This window comes from Schistocerca gregaria, chromosome 4 (genome assembly GCF_023897955.1).
Source record: "Schistocerca gregaria isolate iqSchGreg1 chromosome 4, iqSchGreg1.2, whole genome shotgun sequence".
NCBI classification, from domain to species: Eukaryota; Metazoa; Arthropoda; class Insecta; order Orthoptera; family Acrididae; genus Schistocerca; species Schistocerca gregaria.
Window position 1 is genome coordinate 339,753,981 of NC_064923.1, and position 23,046 is coordinate 339,777,026.

At 42.9% G+C, this 23,046-nt stretch overlaps 1 protein-coding gene across 3 annotated transcripts in view; it reads right to left on the minus strand.

The window, feature by feature from the left end:
* LOC126268083 (mothers against decapentaplegic homolog 4) overlaps positions 1–23,046 on the minus strand; it is a 172,055-nt gene that overhangs the window by 111,675 nt on the left and 37,334 nt on the right. For all 3 annotated transcript variants that reach the window (XM_049973570.1, XM_049973572.1, XM_049973571.1), the window contains exon 5: positions 22,586–22,777. In XM_049973570.1, the coding sequence (XP_049829527.1) occupies positions 22,586–22,777 (192 nt within the window). The remainder of the gene's footprint in view (positions 1–22,585; positions 22,778–23,046) is intronic.

Sequence of the window (23,046 nt, forward strand, 5' to 3'; positions counted from 1 at the left end):
GAAAAGTGTGGACCTAGTTGAAAATGAAAAGAAAAATCTACTACAAATGATACAGACAATCACTGGATGTGAAGAAGCTAGTGAAAGTGATGTAGATGAGTGGATGGCAGCAGATGGGGCATGTGTGGAGAACCTTACTGACACTGATTTAGTTGTTGCTGTGACGCAAGACCAGGAAGAAGTGGACAGCTGTGAACGAAGTGATAATGAGCCTGAAAGTGACAAAAGAGAGCTGGTGCCACACAGTGACACACCAGAAGCCCTTGACCTTGTACTACATTATTCGGAGCAACAGCCCACTGCTAAACCTGCTGATTTGATGTTTATGAGATGATGGCGCAGCTATGTCTCATATAACAGACTCTTCATTATGCCAAAAAACAATGACCGAGTTTTTTTCATCTAAAAAGTAGGGACAAAACGTCTGCTGTATTTCAGTAAGTTTGAGAACTTTTCTTTCATTGATATGTATTGTTTAAACCTAACATTTTTTTCCAATTTTTCTAATACATGTTTACTGTACTGTGTAAATTTAAATAGTGTGTATGTACAGCAGTTTACTGCACAGTTTTCCATACATAGACTAACAGTTTTCATGTTCGGATTAACCAAACATTCGGATTACCGGGGTTTGAATTAGTGGGGCTCTGCTGTAGTATGTTATGAAAAGTGATTTAATATCAACGTAATTGTTCAATTGAGACACAAATATATACAACTTTTTGTTGTTCATCTCACTATATGGTTTTTGGTCATGTAGCTGTTTCACCCCAATGTTCAAAGTTTGCTGCAGTGTAGCACTATCAATGTTTTGTCTAAAATTATCATGAAATCTCAAGTTAGAACACATTCTGTCTCTATTCACTGCATCCTAAACTCGGTGAAGTACAAATGTGCTGAAGACAAGGTGTGGGACTTTGAAACTGAAGGGTTTTAGGCTCCTGATAAGGCAGTAGTTTCTTTTTTCTTTGTTTCTTTTTTTTTCTTTCTTTTTTTTACACCATTTTGAAAAACAAGCAAAATGAAACGTGTACATGCAACAAAATGAACAGTCCAGTTTGCAAATAAAGTGTCAGTCTTCAATTAGTAGCAGCTTTGAAACTGCACAAAAGAAGAAAAGTAACTGTAGTTATCGGGCCCATTTCACTCCACAAACTGGAAAACAAAGATTTTCAGCAACAGAAGAATGATTTCATTGAAGGTAGGCTGCATTTTGTTAACAGGTGAAATACAGTTTGATATTCTCCCTAATAAAAGTTAAAACTTAACATTTAATAAATTGTGCTCTAGTAGAGTACCAAATTAATTTAAAAAGCCAGGTACGTAACAGAATAAAAGATCCTTATTAGGTGCCGGTAACACAAAATGTGTAAAAGGTATGATACAACAACAATGGAAAAAATGATGTAATGGAGCAGCTAGCAGGTAAATATGTTATTATATTAGCCAATGAGTCCACCAACAGAATTGGTTTGTTTCTCTGCAGTGTAGTTGATAACTGCTGAAATGTCGTATGAGAAGATTTTTTTTTTTTTTTTTTTTTTTTTTTTTTTTTTTTTTTTTTCACTTATAAGAGTTCTGGAAGCAGCAAACTCAATGCATTGTGCTTGCATAATTTTTGGGATCTTCTCAAATACGATATACAGTATGATAATGTGAAAGCTGCAATGAATGACACTGCCTGATACATGAACAAATTTGTTGACTGTTATAAAACAATCATAGGTGGTCATTTAAACCACATTAAGTGAAGGGTATATTTAATGAATGTGACTGCAAACATTTTTTTCACATGAATTTAATAAGTCATTTTAACATTCTGGAACCCATGGTTCTCCACAACCACGGGCAGAATATTTTGAAGACATGATTGAATTCTTCCATAGCAATGATATGTGAGAGCTGTCTAATGTAGGTACAGAGTGTGGCAATTCCCTGTTGGGTGATGAAGTGAACTGGATTCTTGTGAAGACTACATTTGTTAAAGAATATGTCAGTGAATTCATTACTATGACTACCTTGTTAAAGGGTTCAAAATGTTCCACTTTGCACACACTTTAAAGAAAGTTACAATGGCTTGAAGAATGTTGAGTACTGGGCAAAGGAATTTTTGGTGATTAAAAAAATACGATTAAAGAGAGAGAGAGAGAGAGAGAGAGAGAGAGAGAGAGAGAGAGAGAGAGAGAGAGAAGGGGAAGTATTTCAGACAGAAGTTAAGGAGGGATTGAAATATACTACGTTGCATATTCAAATGAGGTTGTCAACTCTCTTGGCCACAGATCCAAATGAACCAGTCTTCAAAGCCTTAGATTCATGTTTTAACCCAAAGACAATAGGCTTGAAACCCATTAATGTAGACCTTGCAAGGATCTTGCAGACTGTACCTGGAGTGACTGGTCTCAATAATACAGATACTCTAAAGGTATGTAAATTTCTTCAGATGTTCGCTGAAAAGCATATTTCCACGCCATGCCAATTATATGTTGACATGACAAATGTCTTGAAGTTGGTAATCAGTAGTTTTCAATGCTGGGTATTTGGATTCAGTGTTACAGTGTACAAAATGTGAGGCTATTTTCTAACTGCAGTGAAGTGTTGACAGGTGGGTGGCACAGTCTCTCAGAAGGCTAGAAATCATGACAATGCTGCCATCTGAAAAACTGACCACAGTATTTGGCTGAAAACATACTGATTTGGAATAGCTTTTTTTCTTTAATTATAAAGTATAATATAAATATTTTCCCTTTCTCTTCAAGTTAGCATAATGTAAATAAACATGATGTGCATGGAATAAATACATTGTAAATGATAGGTATAGTTTCATTTCCAACACAGAATTGGAAAGTTGTTAAACATATCGAAAGTAAGTAATCGAAAAGAGAAACAAGTTGGCAGTAAATAATGCTGAAATTAAAAAAAAAGAAACCCTGAAATGGAGGAGGCAGGGACCAGGGAGAATTCAGAGAATTAGACACATTGTTCTACCAACAAATTTGAGGTGCTGATCCCACTGAAATTGAGCCAGTGAGGCACCTTCACCTGTTGGGAAGTCTACAGTGTCCTATGTCAATGGAAAGTAGATGCAGTTGGTAGGGGTGGGTTAATTGTTGGCAGTTAGAATGTAAAGTGAATAATGGTACCCATTAGAGAAATTGCATCAAATGATAAGCAGAATCACCTTGTGCAGTGGTGCATATACCTGAAGAGGCTATTCTGGTGACAGTTGAGAGAATATGGTGCAATCAGCTGCAGATTGTCTTACAGATTGGAAACATTGATACCTGCCAACTGGGCTTCCAAGGTAATAATTGAATCATTCTAGCAACTGGCAGTGAATGTGAAGAACACCAGTCATATTCACAGAATGATAATGAAGCTCATAATCTGCAGAACTTTCCCCAGAACAGATTCTGTTTCCTGATTTTGACTGGTGTGGAAGGCCTGAACCACAGACTTTGAAGGTTTTGGTACAGGTTAGGCTGTGATTTCCTAGACAAGCACTATATGTGAAAACTGTAGGATGCCCCTTAATGGATCAGGAGTGCACCACACATCAGTAGCTATTACCCAGATAACTAACTGTGTGTGGCGTGTGCAGGGCCACAAATGTATATTATATTAGGTAGCTCTCCAAATAATGATAGCTGTAGGAGATCCAATGTATCAAATCCAAAGAAGTGCAGCGTAGAGAAGAGAAATTAAAATACTAGTGATCAACTGCCAAAGCATTTGAAACAAAGTTCCAAAGTGTGTAGCACTTCTAAAAAGCAGTGATCGTCATATAATCCTACATACAGAATGTTGGCTAAAATTTGACATTAACTACAGTTTTTTGAGTTTAAACTATGTGTATAGTGAAAGGATAGGCTAATGGGAAATGGAGGTACGACATTCATCAAAGTATATGCAATACTCAAATCTACCTAAACAGATAGTGTAGCTGCAGGCGAGATGGTTGGAGCAAGACTCAGTATCCAGTGCGGGGATAAACTTGTAACTGGGTCCTGCTACCGAACACCAGACTCACACCCAGATGTAACTGCGAACTTTTCAGTGAACATTAGCTCACTAATGCATATCTTTTCCACCCATACTACAATCATTGGAGGAAATTTTAATCATTCAGCTATCATCTGGGAAAATTAGTTTTATAAATTGTGGATGTGAACAGACATCTTGTGAAGCAACACTAAACACATTCTCTGAAAAGTACTTTGGATAAATAGTTCAGAAGCTCCCTCATGATGGGAATATATTATACACAATGGAAAGAAGAAACCTAGACTCTTTGAGGATCTCTATATTGAGACTTGTGTCAGTGACTGTGAGGCAGCTGCAGCAGCAAAGTTTACTAAAGTACAAAGGACAATCAAAACAAGTAGAGAGATTTCTATGTTCATTAAAATAAGTAAACACACAGTTATGTAATCCCTCAAGCAGGAACTCTTAAAGTAGTTAACTCTGGGCATCAATATATACAGGAACATTGGCTTAAATGTAAAAGAGTGACTGACATATCTAGCAGAACGTCTGTGACTGGTGGGACCCTCCAACACGAGCTGTTCACCTTGAGTGCCCACATTTGGGCAGGAGGGCACCTGCAGGCACAGGTGGGCATGGTGAGCAAACAACTGACATGTGGGCAGTCAAACAGCCAAGCTTTAGTATAGATGTTCGTGCAGCCCTAACAGTGCGTGTGAGGGCACGAGAGTGGGCAACTGGCTCAAGCACAACAGGCAAAATGCATGCAACAGCACTGCTCCACAAGTATCCAGTCATCTTAATAAAATTTCAAAGTAGTGCAAAGTTTGGCAATTTGGTTTAACTGTTCAGAAACATAAAATTCTGCGGTCACAAAATGCAGTAACAAACTCAATGAGTCACAACTGAAATCAAGCAATGCATACAAATATCTCACGGCAACAATTTGTGGGACTAATAACTGGAATGATCAATTAGTCTCAGACTTTGGGAAAATATATAAAGAAAAAGTTGAAAAACCTGAATTCACAGAGGCTTGAAGATAAAACTATGAAGTTTAACAATGGAAAATCCAGGGTGGAGTGTAACAATATTGTGAAAAGAAAGTTGCCACTCACCATATAGAAGAGATGCTGAGTCACAGATAGTCACAACAAAAAGACTGTCACAAATTAGCTTTCGGACAGTACAGTCTCCATCAGAATTAGACGGCAAACACACATACATACACACTCATGCAAATGCAACTAACATACGCATGACTGCAGTCGTAAGCAACTGAGGAACCGTAATTATTCAATCTAAGCCGCACTCGAATCTAAGCCACATCTGAAAAATGAGACTCGAAAACAATTTTCCCAAATCTAAGCCGCACCTGAAATTTGAGACTCAAAATTCAAGGGGAGAGAAATTATAGGACGCACCTCCAAATCGAAACAAAGTTTGTCCATTGTAATATGAGAAACAATTTAGGTCAAATGAATGACGATACAGCTACAGCAGTTTGTATCGAGTCGTAAGCTTAGCAGTTAAGCTTTACCAGGTAGCCACTGCTAAGTGTCCGGCGCTCCGCCCGTGTTTATATGGGTACCCTTTCTTTTTCACGTGCTTCGTCTGGTTTCATTTGATTGCTTATTTTTCTTTGATCTAGTAAGTGCCGTTCTCTTTGTTATAGGCGTTTATGTCACTATAAGCCGAAAATGCGTTACTGTACTGTGTCATACGTGGTTTGTCGCATTCTGATAATGAGTGTTTATGGCCTGTCGCCGCTTGCGGCATTGCTTGCTTTTATGTGCGCTACTGCTGCTTACAATTTAAAAAAAAGAGAGAGGAATCGTCTCATTAGCGAAACAATGGCAAGAGACTGCTATTTGTTGTTACTTACACTGCTGCGTTCTTTGATAATGATCAACAAGAACCAAATAATAGACTATGTTTGATAGAAGATGTTCTGAATGAGAGTTTAGCGAAAATGTTTCTCCATTTGAAAATCTTTGCAGACGCCTCTTTAGTACATTAGTTTATTAGGCAGACAGGATTTAAATGAGATAGCATCAAACACGAAAGAATACGTGCCAAAATGTTTATATTCGTATTATTCTTATGGTGAAGAGAATACTACATGCGATTCACAATTCATAAAAGTTCCTATTAGTAACCATCTCTTGCCACAGGTAGGAAAAAATTCAGAACGTAGAGTTGGCCATATTGACCTACATCCCAAACAGTCTTGCCAGTTGGATTTTTGTAGTACACTGAAAGGCTGCCACATTCGAAGATGAACAATACGGAATTTGTATTTACTTCGTTGGATAATGTATGAAAATGCAGTGGTCGAAACTCGGGGCAGAGAAAAAATCTCGTCTTCTACCTTTTTTTAAATTTATTTACTGACGCAGAGGTTTTGGCACCAGTATTTATCTTTGTGCCTGCAAAGCATGCCTGTGTAACGCTACATATATTCGTTGCCAGAAGTTAGTTGTCGCGGCACCCACCAACATTTTTCAGAACTTCCGCTTAGTTTGCACTCGATTCTAAGCCGCAGACGGTTTTTTGGATTACAAAAACCGGAAAAAAAGTGCGGCTTAGATTCGAGTAAATACGGTAACACTGCAAGCAGCAGCACCGGTGCATGATGGGAGTGGCAACTGGGTGGGAGTAAGGAGGAGGCTGGGGTGGGGAGGGGGAGGGATAGTAGGGTAGGTGTGGCAGACAGATGTGCTGTTGGGGAGTACAGAGGGATGAGGTGGAAAGAGGATAGGGCAGCTATGTGCAGTTGGGAGGTTAGACAGAGGGAGGGATGAGGTGGAGAGAGGCTGGGGGATAGTGGGAAAGGAGAGAAGTAAAATGACAGCATGTGATGGAGGAGTGAGGGCTGTGTAGTGCTGGAATAGGAACAGCGAAGGAGCTGGATGGGAGAGGACAATGACTAAGGTAGGCTGAGGTCAGGAGGGTTATGGGAACGTAGGCTATATTGCAGGGAAAGTTCCCAAGTATGCAATTCAGAAAAGCTGGTGTTGGTGGAAAGGATCCATATGGCACAGGCTGTGAAGCACTCATTGAAATGAAGGATGTCATGTCTGTCAGTGTACTCAGCAGCAGGGTGGTCCACTTGTTTCTTGGTCACAGTTTGTCGTCCATTCATGCGGACAGACAGCTAGTTGGTTGTCATGTCCACATAGAATGCAGCACAGTGGTTGCAGCCTAGCTTGTAGATTACATGACTGGTTTCACAGGTAGCGCTGGCTTTGATGGGATAGGTTATGTTTGTGTCTGGAATGGAGTAGGTGGTGGTGGGAGGATGTATAGGACAGGTCTTACATCTAAGTCTATTGCAGGAGTATGAGCCGTAAGGTAAGGGGGCTGGGAGCAGGGGTTGTGTAGGCATGGACAAGTATATTGTGTAGGTTCGGTGGACAGTGGAATACCAGTGTGGGAGGGGAGGGAAGGATAATGGGCAGCACATTTCTCATTTCAGGGCATGACGAGAGGTAGTCAAAACCGTGGCGGAGAATATGATTCAGTTCCTCCGATCCTGGGTCATACCAAATTATGAGTGGAATGCTCCTCTGTGGTCAGACGGTGGGACTTTGTGAGGTGTTGGGAGCCAGGAAAGATAAGGCACAGGAGATTTGTTTTTGTACAAGTTTGGGAGGATAATTAACACGTATTTAAGCTAAATCACTGCTGGAAATTATGTTGCACTGTTGCATGTGGGTTTGCTACAGACTAATGTGCTCATTATGTGAATTATTTCTACCATCTCGAGTAAACTGTGCCTCATCAGTAAATAAAATGTATTTGCGTAACCGTCAATTAGTATTTAACCAATTGCACAACTCCAAGTGAAGCACAGGATCTCCTGGATATAAATGATGAACTTTTGTTAATGGTAAGGATACAGATTATTGTACCTCAGAGTACGCCACACCTTAGATTATGAAATGCTAATCATTGATAGATACGTCATGTACTAGCACCTAGGCTATGTTGAACAGCATCCATAATATCGTCATCACCATCTTCATGTATTGAGCACTCGTACTGATTATAAATGCTAGGTGGAGAACCTGTCTCCCGTAACATTTGAAATACTCCACTAATGGTTGGTGCATTTGGAGTTGGATAACATCAGCAATATTTGTTAACTGCAGCCATAACATTACCATCACATTTACCAGAAATAAACACCACATCGGTGTATTCCTCTGTCGTAAATTTGAAAGGCCTCTCTATTTCATAAATAATCTGCAAAGGAGTAGAGACTAGTGCAGAGTCTACCAATACTTTCTGTGGTCTTAGTATCTTTTGTCCTCTGCACAAGGAATGCGTTCTTTCTGTGCTGTACGAAAGTACCTACTTATGCTATGGAACAGCAAAAGTTATGGCTGAGAGGGCCAGAACACTTCTTCACCCCTCATCTTTACTGTGTTACTACGTGCCAATGAGAAGCCTTCGACCAATTACAGCTTGTTCCACCACTCTATGCTCGGCCATGCACGCCGTTCAGGTGGCATTGTAAGCAGCAATGGCTAACAAACACCTATCATTAACAGGATTCTTGTGGCAATACTGTACATCATTCATGCTGCTATAGATATGGCATGTTGCTATCTGCTAACCAGCATTCGTTTGTGTGTGCGCAACATGGAAGTGTATGTTTGCAAAGAGAACACTAGAAGTGTATGTTTGCAAAGAGAACACTGATTTTCACTGAGCAGTATTTTTTTGTTTGAAAATTATGATAAGTGAGTTTCAAGACGCAGAGAGCAAAACAAAGACTGTTATATACCAGGTATACGAATTCCTTTGTGATCTTAAAGACAATGCCAGAAGAGACGAAATTGTATTGCCACTGCAACAACAAGGGCATGTGGTGTTTCACTACGAACTGCACACAGCATATTTTCAGAAGCATGGGCAACGGAAACCTATGGTCAAAAAATGAAATTTCTAGTCTCAGAGAAAAGATATTAGTGGAAGAATAACTGTCACTGAATTATAGTTTTATCCACAAGATGTTGTTCATTACACTGTATTAGAATTTTATGACTGGCATGTATCTTACAAGGCAAAGGGTCACAGATGTATTAAATGACAAGATTGCTTTCATGGGGGACGCAATTCAAGTGGAGGAATTTTGATATCGCTAGAATTTAAGTACAGAAAATGCAATGATTGAAGACACATTCTGATGGAAGAGATCTGATACTGCAACAGCCAGGACTACTTTTCTGAAAAAACATGCACAACATCTGGAAAGAAAATCATCGTTGCCCTATTATTTACCTCAATGAGACCTAGCTAAGTCAAACTCATGCCAGAAAGGAGATCTGGCAGGATTTGGAAGTCAATGATGGGTTGAAAGTATCGACTGGCAGAGGAAACAAGACTTATTGTCTGTCATCCAGCATCATTTGAATACGGCTTTATCATACAAGCAAAGCTAATATTTACATCCTGCAAATCCATTGACTATCATGATGAAATGAGCAGTTTTGTATTTAAACATTAATCCTAATTCAAGTACAAAGAAGGAAGAAATTGCACAGTCGCTGAAAGAATGGAGTATTTCTATTTCAGTCACAATACAAAAGCGGATATGCTGAGGAAGTCAGGCACCACAAGCACTTTTATAATCAATATGAATTTGACAGCTTAGCAGCAAAAATGGGCCATGAAGTTGTGAGGCTGTTGCCCTAACACTGCTAATACAACCCCATAGAAAATTTATGGGCTTTAGTGAAGGAAAGGTCACATCCAGAAATTGGTCATTCAAAATGAAAGATGTGCAGCATGTCCTTGAGGAAGAGACTGATGATGTCACAGCTGTGAACACTGTTCCCTCTCTCTGCTCCCTTTCCTGTCATCTTACCTCTGACCCTGTCATCTCTCCCCACAAAAAAATAATAAAAAGTTAACAAGAGGCAGAACAACCACCTGGTGCACACTGCCTGTGGTGACATTTTTCAATGTTACTTTTGGGGAGGAGACCACACGTGTTTTCTGCCTGGTATCTAGGTTAAACCTAATGCGCAAAATGAAGGAATGCTTAAATGTTTACATAATCGTAACAGAAATTTAACGTATGAACAGTAATACTGTAGCTGGCTTAATATAACTTCTACAACATACGAGAATATCTTAATATGAGGGTACTGCTGTTGCACAACAGTATTTTCTAAGCACTTTCTTGACATACAGCTTCACAGCCGTAATAAATAGTTATAATAAGTCACTGTCTGCTTCTGGTTCAAAAAATCATTATTTCAATGTGCTGTCTGCCAATTTTGGTTATCAATGTGCTGTCTGCCAATTTTGGCTATCATACCACTTTCAAGTGAGCGCCATGTAATGTACTGAGCATACATGTGCCAGGAAGCACTGCCAGATCACACATTTTGCTGGGTTCAGTTCAACATGTGCAGGACAAGAGTTATCGACATGGGATGATACAGGTGTGTGGCAAGGACAAAGCGTATAGAAAAGATACAAGTGATGCCATCTACGCTTGCCCCTCCAGCCGTCACTTTTGCTGCTCCCTAATATAGTTGTAATTACTGTTGTCTTTGTACCTTGTGCACAGAAGCAATATTGTTTTTCTGCTACAGAGGTTGATCAGTTTCTGCTTGGGATTTGCTGAAACAGGAGAGTTCACAAGTAATGGTAATGCTAATAGTAACTCAAATACTTGAGGAAACAGAATATCCTCCAACTCTTCCATTACAATTTAATGACATCAATCCACTAACAAGTTTAGATTAAGGTTATTATCTAAACTAATGTTTTTATCTGTCCAAGTACACAATATAAGCAAAGATCTTATGGAATATATGGCAGTATATTTTATAATGGATTTAATTTAATAAATGACAGAATCGCGTGAGGGTTTATATAATTTTCTACTGGATGGCAATTATAAATTATAGGTAATGGTTGGGTTTGTACAACTTTTTTAGGGCAGGTTAATTTACACTTTAGGTAGCCAAGTTATATGACCCTGACTTAAATAATAACACTAAGATGAAGTATAAAATGTTAATAGGTAATCTATCCTTTTTGTAGCTTAGTTGATAGGTAGGATATAAGTTACTGCTTTGGGTGCTATACTCTCCATATGCATACAATACTAGCTTGTTAGTGTCATTTCATGTGGCCTATGGAAGTTAAGCTGATGGTGTCCATTGTGGAGGACTGGTGAAGATCTTCATCCTCTGGCCTACTGTGGAAGTACCCCCTTGGGAAGGTTTATTGGGGTAAGGGGTGGTATGCGTGTCTGTCTTTCTTCCTCCTCTGGTTTTAACACATTTAACCTTACACATTCTTTCTTTCTTGCCCACCATGGGTACCATTCTGTTCCACTTTTCAGATTCAACAGTTCCACTGCAAGGTCACTTCTTTAAGCTGTACACTTAACCTGTTATCACAGGAGAGCCTGAGAGGTATCAACACTTAAGTAACTTCCATACAAAGCGTTTTAATATGCCATCACGAAAACAAAATTTACATTTTTCTGTTTTATTTTCAAATTCCTTACTTCTACACATATTATAAAAACATATATTTGTGTATGTAGGCGTGTGTAGGAAGGTGTGCGCTTGTGCGTGCGCGCATGTGTGTGTGTGTGTGTGTGTGTGTGTGTGTGTGTGTGTGTGTTTTCCCCGTCTGCTTCTAAACCACTGAGCTGATTTCAACCAAAATTGGTACCTATATCCCTTACAGTCAGGCAACCACCACTGTGGCAGTAAGAACCATCTATCTATCTATCACAGTTCACAAGATATGACATCATAAATACCAAGATGCATGAAAAAATGCTGCAGTGTGCATGAAGTTGTAATCTATTTATTCTTTACTACTGAGACACTCCTACTGCCATCTTCAGGAAATCTGTGACACCTGGCAGTACTTTTCACAGATTTCAACTGTGAAGTGCAAATGGCTGTAGTTAAAGACAATAGCTGTGTATACAGCAACGAAGAGACATTGCCACAGAGATGTTTACAAAATCGATTCGCAGACACATTATGCAGTTGCAATTAAGCATTTGTACATTATGCGTTTTTCTCTGTATGACAGCCTCATAATTTCAATGGTGTTTTTGTGAATACATGGAAATAAATTTTTTTCGAGCTTAAGCTACAAACAGAGTTAGTTTTTTTGATTTAGTTTCTAAAAGGAATTAGGCAAAATGAATATCCAGCAATGTAGGGTTTGTCAGCTAAAACATGTTTTTTCCCAAGTCCTTAGCATACAGGCTGTTCTGCATGACAGTGTGTTATGTTGGAGCAAGATCAATCTACCTTTTTGGCCTGTTTTGCAGGGCAGCCAACACATCATGGTCAGGGGTAAAGGTTGGTTGGTTGGTTGGTTGGTTGGTTGGTTGGTTTGGGGGATTAAAGAGACCAGACTGCTATGGTCATCGGTCCCTTGTTACAAAATGGCAAAAACCCACACAGAATAGAAAGGAACAATGACAAAGATGACAGAGGACAGAAGCAGAGACCAGACAAAAGGAAGTAAAAATCACACAGAGTGTGACAGTGATTGGCCGACCACACAGACAAAAAAAGGAAAAGCCAACCACCGAGAAACACATTAAAAACTCAAAAACCGTAGGCTAAATGGAAGACTCAACACAAAAAAGGACAAACACTTAAATTAAGTGATAAAGCCCCCTGCCCGAATAAAACGCAAAACTAAGCCTGTCATGGCAGTGTCATCTGTTAAACGGGCAGGGAGCATATCGGGCAGCGCAAATGTCTGCCTGACTACAGCTAAAAGGGGACAGGCCAACAAAATGGGGGCCACTGTCAAAGCTGCCCCGCAGTGACATAGAGGAGGGTCCTTCTGACGCAGTAAATAACTGTGCGCCAGCCGGGTGTGGCCAATGCAGGGCCGACAAAGGACAACTGAGTCCCTGCGAGTGGCTCGCATGGATGACCGCCACACAGTTGTCGTCTCCTTGACAGCATGGAGTTTATTGTGTGTGGTCAGACTGCGCCATTCTGCGTCCCATAGCGCAAAAACTTTGCGGCGTACGAAGGCTTGCAAATCAGTCTCCGGGAGGCCAATGTCCACAGATGGTTTACTGGTAGCCTCTTTTGCCAGGCGGTCAACATTTTCATTGCCAGGTATCCCAACATGGCCTGGGGTCATACAAAGACCACAGAGCGGCCACAACAGGCAAGAGCATGGAGGGACTTCTGGACAGCCATCACCAGACGAGAGCGAGGGAAACACTGGTCGATAGCTCGTAAACTGCTCAGGGAGCTGCTACAGATAACGAAGGACTCACCTGAGCAGGAGCGGATATACTCTAGGGCACGAAAGATGGCGACCAGCTCAGAAGTGAAAATGCTGCAACCAGCCAGCAATGATCGATGTTCGTAATGGTCCCCTAGAGTTAGAGCATAACCGACATGACCAGCAACCATCGAACCGTCAGTGTAAAACACGCCAGAGTCCTGATACGTGGCTAGGATGGAATAAAAGTGGCGGCGGAAGGCCTCCAGAGGAAATGAGTCCTTCAGGCCCTGTGCCAATTCGAGCTGAACGCAAGTGCGAAGCACGCACCACGGGGGTGTAGGCAGAGGGGCCCAGAAAGGAGGTGGAAGAGGGAGCCCAGAGAGAAGCTCTCCGACGTGGACGGTGATCGTACAACCCGACCGGGGCCAACGTTCTGGGAGATGGACGACTGACTGCAGAAACAGGAGACGATAATTAGGATGCCTGGGCAAGCTACAAACATTCGCAGCATAAGCGGCCAGTACGTGTTGGCGCCATATCTGCAGTGGAGGGACACCTGCCTCCACAAGTAAGCTGTTTACAGGGCTCGTCTGAAAAGCACCAGTTGCAAGGCGTATCCTGCTGTGAAGGATTAGGTCCAGCACCCACAACGCCTAAGGGGATGCTGAACCATAAGCCAGACTCCCATAATCCAGACGGGACTGGATTAACACCTGGTAGAGCCGTAAGAGGGTAGATCGGTCGGCGCACCAGCTGGTGTTATGCATCGCAGAGCATTTAGATGCCGCCAACACATCTGTTTAAGATGCTGAATATGAGGCAGCCAAGTCAACTGAGCATCAAAAAACAACCCCAAAAAACTATGTGATTCCACCACAGCAAGAAGTTCACCGTCTAGATAAAGCCGCGGCTCTGGGCGAACAGTGCGTTGCCGGCAGAAATGCATAACGCAGATCTTGGTAGCCGAAAACTGGAAGCCATGCGCTACAGCCCAAGACTGCGCCTCGCGGATAGCGCTCTGCAGCTGACGTTCAGCAGTGTCAATGCCAATGGAGCTATAGTAGAGGCAGAAGTCGTCAGCATACAAGGAAGCTGAGACAGACATTCCCACCGCCGCAGCGAGCCTATTAATTGCAATTAAACACAGGCAGACACTTAAGACTGATCCCTGTGGTACCCCGTTCTCCTGAACTTGGGAGGAACTACGGGAGGCCAGGACTTGCATGCGGAAGGTACGCTGCAACAGAAAACTGCGTATGAAAATCGGCAGTGGGCCCCAATCATGAAGTGTAGAGAGGATGTGATGGCACCACGTCATATTGTACGCCTTCTGCATGTCAAAAAAAGACAGCAATGAGGTGCTGACGTCAGGCAAAGGCCATACGGATGGCGGACTCCAGGCTCACCAGATTGTCAGCAGCAGAGCGGCCTTTACGGAATCCACCCTGAGACGGAGCCAGGAGGCCCCGAGGCTTGAGTACCCGACTCAATCACCGGCTCACCATCAGTTCGAGCAACTTGCAAAGAACGTTGGTGAGGCTAATGGGGCGGTAGCTGACCACCTCCAAAGGGTTCTTGCCAGGTTTCAAAACGGAAATGACAATGCTTTCCCGCCATTGCCACGGAAACTCACCCTCGACCCAGAGACGGTTGTAAAGGTCGAGGAGGCATCGCTGGCAGTCCACTGAAAGGTGTTTCAGCATCTGACAGTGGATGCGATCTGGCCCAGGAGCGGTATCAGGGCAAGCGGCTAGGGCACTGTGAAATTCCCACTCACTGAATGGAACATTGTAGGAGTCAGGATGGTGGGTGCGAAATGAAAGGCTCCGACATTCCATCCGCTCTTTAATGGAGCGGAAGGCCAGTGGGTAATTCGCAGAAGCGGAACTCAGAGCAAAATGCTCTGCCAAGCAGTTGGCAATTACGTCGGAGTCAGTACAAACTGCTCCAATCAGTGAGAGCACAGGGACGCTGACAGGGGTCCGATAGCCATAGAGGTGTCGAATCTTGGCCCAGACCTGCGATGGAGAGAGATGGAGACCAATGGTGGACACATACTGCTCCCAGCACTATTGCTTGTGTTGGCGAATGATGCAGCGGGCTCACACACGTTTAAAGGCGATGAGGGTTTCTAAAGATGGATGCCGCTTATGATGCTGGAGCGCCCACTGGCGATCTTTAATTGCCTCCGCGATTGAAGGCGACCACCAAGGCACAGTCCTCCACCAAGGGGACCAAGAAGAACGGGGAATGGCAGATTCCGTGGCAGTAATGATGGCGGTGGTGACCGAGTGAACCACCACATCAATGGCATCATTAGAAAGAGGATCAATAGCGGCAATGGAGGAGAACAAGTCCCAGTCAGCCTTATTCATAGCCCATCTGCTAGGGCGCCCAGAAGAGTGACGCTGTGGCAGTGACAGAAATAAAGTGGTGACTACCAAACAGGTCATCATGCACACTCCATTGGACAGAAGGTAAGAGGCTAGGGCTGCAGATCGAAAGGTCGATGGCGGAGTACGTGCTATGCCCCACACTGAAATGTGTGAAGGCACCATCATTTAAAATGGAAAGATCGAGCTGTGCCAATACATGCTCAATGGTGGCGCCTCGACCTGTTGCCACTGACCCACCCCACAGAGGGTTACGGGCGTTGAAGTCACCCAGTAACAAGAAAGGTGGCGGCAATTGGGCTATCAGCGCAGCCAGGACATGCTGTGCGACATCACCATCAAGTGGAAGGTAAAGATTGCAGATGGTAACAGCCTGTGGCATCCATACCTGAACAGCGACAGCCTCTAAAGGTGTTTTTAGAGGGACAGATTCGCTGTAATGAGAGTGAAGGACATAGATGCAGACGCCGTCAGACACACTTTCATAAGCTGCCCGGTTCTTATAATAACCCTGATAGCCACGGAGGGCGGGGGTTCGCATTGCTGGAATCTGAAGAGCAATGCGGAAGAATGGGTGAAGGCTGATAAGTTGTTGAAGCTCAGCTAGATGGTGGAAGAAACCGCTGCAGGATGATATTGTCCATGGCTGAGAAAGGCGTGATATGACTGGGATGGCAGATTACGCCGCTGGGTCACCTGCTGCCTCCAATTAAGCACCTGCGCTAGTGCTCTCCATGGCGTCTGAGGGACCGGCGAGATTGAGGTCCTCAGCGGACACCAGGATCTCGACCTCATCCTCAGACGCAGAGCTCGAAGGGTGTGGTGGGGTCAGTACCACCACAAGTTCTTTTGCCTTAGAGGTCTTTCTCTTGTACTTCTCTCGCTGAACCTTGGGTTTCACCGCCTGGGAAGGCTTCACCGATTCAATCTCTGGGACGGAGGAGGATTGTGAAGCCCTACGACCAGCCGCTGGTGGAAACTTATGCCACTGCCTGGCGTCATCCTTCCCGTGGTGGAAGCCTGGGAAGGAAGGGACCCAAGGGACCCCTTACGAGCGAGAGTAGCCGGAGCAGTGGAACGCTTCTCCGGCTAAGAAGTGGGGACGGACATCCCCGATGGGTGGCAGGGTGTTGCTACTGAGATAGGTGGCGCAGAGCCCCCCATGGGCAAGGGGGCAGGAGGAGTTGTACTACTCATCGATCCAGCCAGAATTCTCGAAACTGATGGGGCTAGCACAGTTGTTGTAGCAGCGGCGTAGGAAGATGTCATTCTCACAGGATGTAGTCGGTCATATTTCCTTTTGGCCTCAGTATAGGTCAGTCGGTCCAGGGTCTTATATTCCATAATTTTGCGTTCTGTCTGGAAAATTCTGCAGTCTGGTGAGCAAGGTGAATGATGTTCTCCGCAGCTGACACAGATGGGAGGCGGGGCACATGGAGTATTGGGATGTGATGGTTGTCCGCAATCTCGACATGTGAGGCTGGAAGAGCAGTGGGAAGACATATGGCCGAACTTGCAGCACTTAAAGCACCGCATCGGAGGAAGGATATAGGGCTTGACGTCACATCGGTAGATCATCACCTTGACCTTCTCCGGTAATGTATCACACTTGAAGGCCAAGATGAAGGCACCGGTAGCAATCTGATTATCCTTCGGACCTCGATGAACGCGCCATACGAAATGTACACCTCGGCGCTCTAATTGGCACGTAGCTCGTCCATCAGACTGCAAAAGAAGGTCTCTATGGTAAATAACTCCCTGGACCATATTTAAACTCTTACGGGGTGTGATCCTAACGGCAACATCCCCAACTTGTCACAAGCAAGTAACCGTCGTGACTTGGCAGTGGATGCCGTTTGTATCAGTACTGACCGAGAGCGCATTCTGGACAAGCCCTCCACCTCCCTAAACTTGTTCACTAAATGCTTGACGAAAAACTGAGGCTTTGTGGAGAGAAAAGACTCCCCATTACCTCTCGTACAAACTAAGAATCCGGGCAAATAACTGTTACTGCCATCCTGAAACTTACGCTCCGCCCACGGTGTGGCCAGGGAGGGGGACGTTTCCGGATCATACTTCTGAGCATTAAATTGAGCCTGAGAATGCTTAGAGACTGCTGGCACATGGCCACCAGCGAGAGATGATGTACCATGCTTCATTGCGGGTCATCCTCCCTGATGCCACCTACTCCAACCAAGGGCCCTCCCCACGGGCGCCACCCAGCCTCAGCAAGGGCCAACTGGCAGGATGGCCATTGCCAGGAGTCCTGATACCCCAGGAGGATAGGCATCTACTCCTTGGCATACGTGGGGAGTTAACAGCATAGGCATCAGTAGAGGGATCCCTGTGTTGTCAGGGGGCTACAACCAACAGGGTACATGGCGGCCCCACGACAACGGACTGGCTCCCGTATTGGATCTTAGGTGCTAAAATGTCCAAGGTCATTGTCTCAGCAAAAAGCAATACTGCATGGTGCACAGTTGCAATCGCACCCAGGAACGTATCCTCCCTCAAGAGGCGGAAAACGAACGGGGAGCACTGCGACGACGAGAAAGCCGGCTAAAGGTCTCATTGCACGACGGATACAGTGCACCATGTAAGGCGCCCTTCCCCAATTGGCTCGCTCTTCGGAAGAATTTAGAAAGATGGAGGTCAAACCCGAGAGGGGACCATCACGTAAGACTGAAACGTTTAAGACTCCTAAGTCACCTCTTACGACAGGCAGGTATACTGCAGGCATATTCTAACCCCCGACCCCGCAGTGGAGGGGGGGGGGGGGGGGGGGGGTCAGGGGAAAAAAACAGTTTACAAGAACCTGAACTGGAGGCTCCCCTGCATGACAGACATGTCTAGCTAGAGTAGTATTGGCCTACTTTGTCAACATGCTCTGCAGGGAGGTTGTACATCAAGGGCAAATAAATTAGTTTTGAGGCTTTGATGTGTAGCCTGCCCTGCATGACAGGCATGTTGTCAGAGGGGGAGGAGGATAGGTCCAGGGAGAGGGGGAGGAGGATATGGTCATCCAGAGCGGATAGAGGAAATGGACAAAGAGAGGGGTAAATGGCGATGAAGAGATGGAATCAGTAGGAAGAAGTATAGAGATATAAGTCGTATGATTAGGAGGAGAGATAGGGGGAAAAGACATGAACACAGAGAGGTGAAGAAGATGACAAATGTTGAACATGCAATGTCACCAGATGACGCACCTTGTCGCAAGAGCAGTGGTTGGGCCTTTCAATCCTACACTAACCAGGAGGGAGCAATGCTACGCATTGCCATACAACAGTGCAAAATTTTGAACACCTTTTGTAACGTGATATGTTGTAAATGTAAAAATTACAGAATTACTGCCCTCACTGCACCAAACAAAAGCTGTTCTTATTTTGTGTTTTTTCCCTTTAGTCCCTATCTTTTTTGTTTACACATATTATTTAATAAAGAAAGGTAGCTCATATACTGGTAACAACGAAATTTGGATGCTCATACCCATTTACTTCTGATGCAATACAGTAGTTGTACTGTACTTTGCAATAAGCCAGATGAGACAAAGAGACTAGTAAATTAAATAATAAATCTTACCTCAATATACATAAACACAAAACTGTCTAATGCAATGAAAAAGATACTGCCTTCCAGATGCAAGACTTAACAAACCCCAAGCCCTATGTGCTCTGGAGCCACACAGACATGAATACTTCACTTGGGTTGGGATAATCGGGTGTGATAGACTGATAGGCTCAACTGCTTCATGTGTGGTGACGTATGTCATCTGGCAATATCACGTGCTCAGCATGTCATCCACTTTTGGGGTATTTTCTGACATTTGCGGCCTCATGTGTCTTTATGTTAAATTATTTGTCTCAGCACCAAATATGTTACTTTGGAGGTTTTTAAATGTTAATAAGGATCCCCGCGCGTGTGTGTGTGTGTGTGTTTTGCTAAAAATGGTTTCAATGTACAGAAATATTGTTATATTATGAGAACTGATGTAATCAACAGTCTTTTTAGACATATATGATTACCGGACTTAAAAAACACAAAAAACAATGATAATGATAAATTATGACACAAGAAGTACATACTTACCTGATGTAATTTCAACTTGTTGCTTTTAAGAAGCAAATCAAAATAACAAGGATTTTTAAAGAGGAAATACAAATATGAATTACGTTGAAATGAAAAAAAGTTTAATTTCTATTATACTACTTAATTACACTACTTAAGGAATAGACCTAGTAACATGCTTACTCATTTATAGGGAGCAGCATATGTGAGTTTATAGAATTTTGCATGGTTAAATTCAGGATCTTTTCCTTAAGAGCACGAGATGCGAAGTTTTCTGTACTCTTGTCATCATATACAATTGAGTAATCGTGTAGTCTATTAATGATAGGTTAAATGGGGACATTCAAACACTGCAAAGTCCACCTCTTTTTAAGATATTATCGGTTAGTAAAAATATTTGTGCGTGTTGTTTTGTTATCCGTTCAACCTACTCCTTGCACAGCATGTAGCATTTGGAGATAACCAATAGATGCAAGTATTTCACAGAGCTTCCAACACTAGATGGATGCTGAGGGGCACCTCTGAATAGGCAGCATCAAGATTTTCCAATGAAGTACATCCAACAACAAAATTATAAAAATATGTTGTATGAAATATCTGCAAGTTATTTAGTCTTCTTGAGATACCCACCATGAAAGTTAATTTGTACAAATTCATACAATATGTGTTAACAGCTGTGTAAATCAGCTGAAAGTTATTTCGAATGCAAGAGAGTACAATTAATAATTGCTATATGAAAACTAAAGTTACTTCAAGAGTATTTTGTGACTCTGCCACCCCAAATGCTTTCTATTTGCGATTGAAAAATCGATGTCAGTACCAGTAACAATATTACGATAGTGAGTACCGTATCACATTATTCTCATGGACTTCTGCATAACTTAGTAAGATATTACAGCTGTAATCTATCCAGGCAGCATCAGGCTTAAGAAAAGATGTCCGATAACTTACCAATAATAAAAGTGAGGCAAAATGAAAAAAAAGTTAGAAGAAATCAAAATGGCGACAAAAATGAAATTTTGGCAAATGGTCTCACTGAAACAAGACAATGGACACTGCACTGCACAATGATTATTGCAGATGGCCACCTGCTTGGTCATGCACAGAGATTAACTAAAGGATTTAGCAAGGAAGAGAGACTTAAGATTCATGCCAGTCATCTATTCTAGTTTTGCATATGATGACTTTATTAACATTTAGTAATGTTCAAAATATACAGGGTGTTACAAAAAGGTACGACCAAACTTTCAGGAAATATTCCTCACACACAAAGAAAGAAAATATGGTACGTGGACATGTGTCCGGAAATGCTTACTTTCCATGTTAGAACTCATTTTATTACTTCTCTTCATATCACATTAATCATGGAATGGAAACACAGCAACAAAACGTACCAGTGAGACTTCAAACATTTTGTTACAGGAAATGTTCAAAATGTCCTCTGTTAGCGAGGATACATCCATCCACCCTCCGTCGCATGGAATCCCTGATGCGCTGATGCACCCCTGGAGAATGGCGTATTGTATCACAGCCATCCACAATACGAGCAAGAAGAGTCTCTACATTTGGTACCGGGGTTGCGTAGACAAAAGCTTTCAAATGCCCCATAAATGAAAGTCAAGAGGGTTGAGGTCAGGAGAGCGTGGAGGCCATGGAATTGGTCCGCCTCTATCAATCCATCGGTCACCGAATCTGTTGTTGAGGAGCGTACGAACACTTACACTGAAATGTGCAGGAGCCCCATCGTGCATGAACCACATGTTGTGTTGTACTTGTAAAGGCATATGTTCTAGCAGCACAGGTAGAGTATCCCATATGAAATCATGATAACGTGCTCCATTGAGTGTAGGTGGAAGAACATGGGGCCCAAATCAAGACATCACCAACAATGCCTGCCCAAACGTCCACAGAAAATCTGTGTTGATGACGTGATTGCACAATTGCGTCTCGTCAGCCCACACATGTTGATTGTGAAAATTTACAATTTGATCACGTTGGAATGAAGCCTCATCCGTAAAGAGAACATTTGCACTGAAATCATGATTGACACATTGTTGGATGAACCATTCACAGAAGTGTACCCATGGAGGCCAATCAGCTGCTGATAGTGCCTGCACACACTGTACATGGTACAGAAACAACTGGTTCTCCCGCAGCACTCTCCATACAGTGACGTGGTCAACGTTACCTTGTACAGCAGCAACTTCTCTGACGATGACATTAGGGTATCGTCAACTGCACGAGGAATTGCCTCGTCCATTGCAGGTCTCCTTGTCATTCTAGGTCTTCCACAGTCGCGAGTCATAGGCTGGAATTTTCCGTGCTCCCTAAGACGCCGATCAATTGCTTCGAACGTCTTCCTGTCAGGATACCTTCATTCTGGAAATCTGTCTCGATACAAACGTACCGCGCCATGGCTATTGCCCCGTGCTAATCCATACATCAAATGTGCATCTGCCAACTCTGCATTTGTAAACATTGCACTGACTGCAAAAGCACGTTCGTGATGAAGACTAACCTGTTGATGCTACGTACTGATGTGCTTGATACTAGCACTGTAGAGCAATGAGTCGCATGTCAACACAAGCACCGAAGTCAACATTACCTTCCTTGAATTGGGCCAACTGGGGGTGAATCGAGGAAGTACAGTACATACTGACAAAACTAAAATGAGCTCTAACATGGAAATTAAGTGTTTCCAGACACATATCCACATAACATCTTTTCTTTATTTGTATGTGAGGAATGTTTCCTGAAAGTTTGGCCGTACCTTTTTGTAACACCCTGTATACCTAACATTAATGAACACTTACCAATTTAGTCAAGCATCCAGAACCTGTGGTGTTCTCACAAAGCAAACATACGGGTAAAGGCTGTGACTGAAACAGCAGTATTACCTGGTTGCTGGGGCTGCATGGCAAGAGAAAACTGTGTAGGTGGCGGGTGATGCTGTATTGTCTGGGGAACACTATGTGTAACTCCTACATCTCCATCAACTTCCATTCCACTGCCTGTGGCTACAACACCGGCTGAGTATTCATCTTTCACAAGCCGACTAGGGCCTGACTGCAGAGAAAGTCCAGAAAGATCTGAAACAATGGCAGTTTCATTCAAAGTCAACAAATTACAAAACCATAAATTAATAAATAAAATTATATCATTAATCAAGTAATGTCAATTTTCTATAAAATCTACACTATATGGCAATCAACTCTGCCACGCAATCAGTGGTAGGAACTACTAGCTGCCATATTACACCTATACACCTACTCAGCCCCTTTATATCCTCGTTACAACAGCTTGTGAACAGTTACCAGAATCAACAGGGATGTTGACATAAAGTGAAACTTGCCACAAT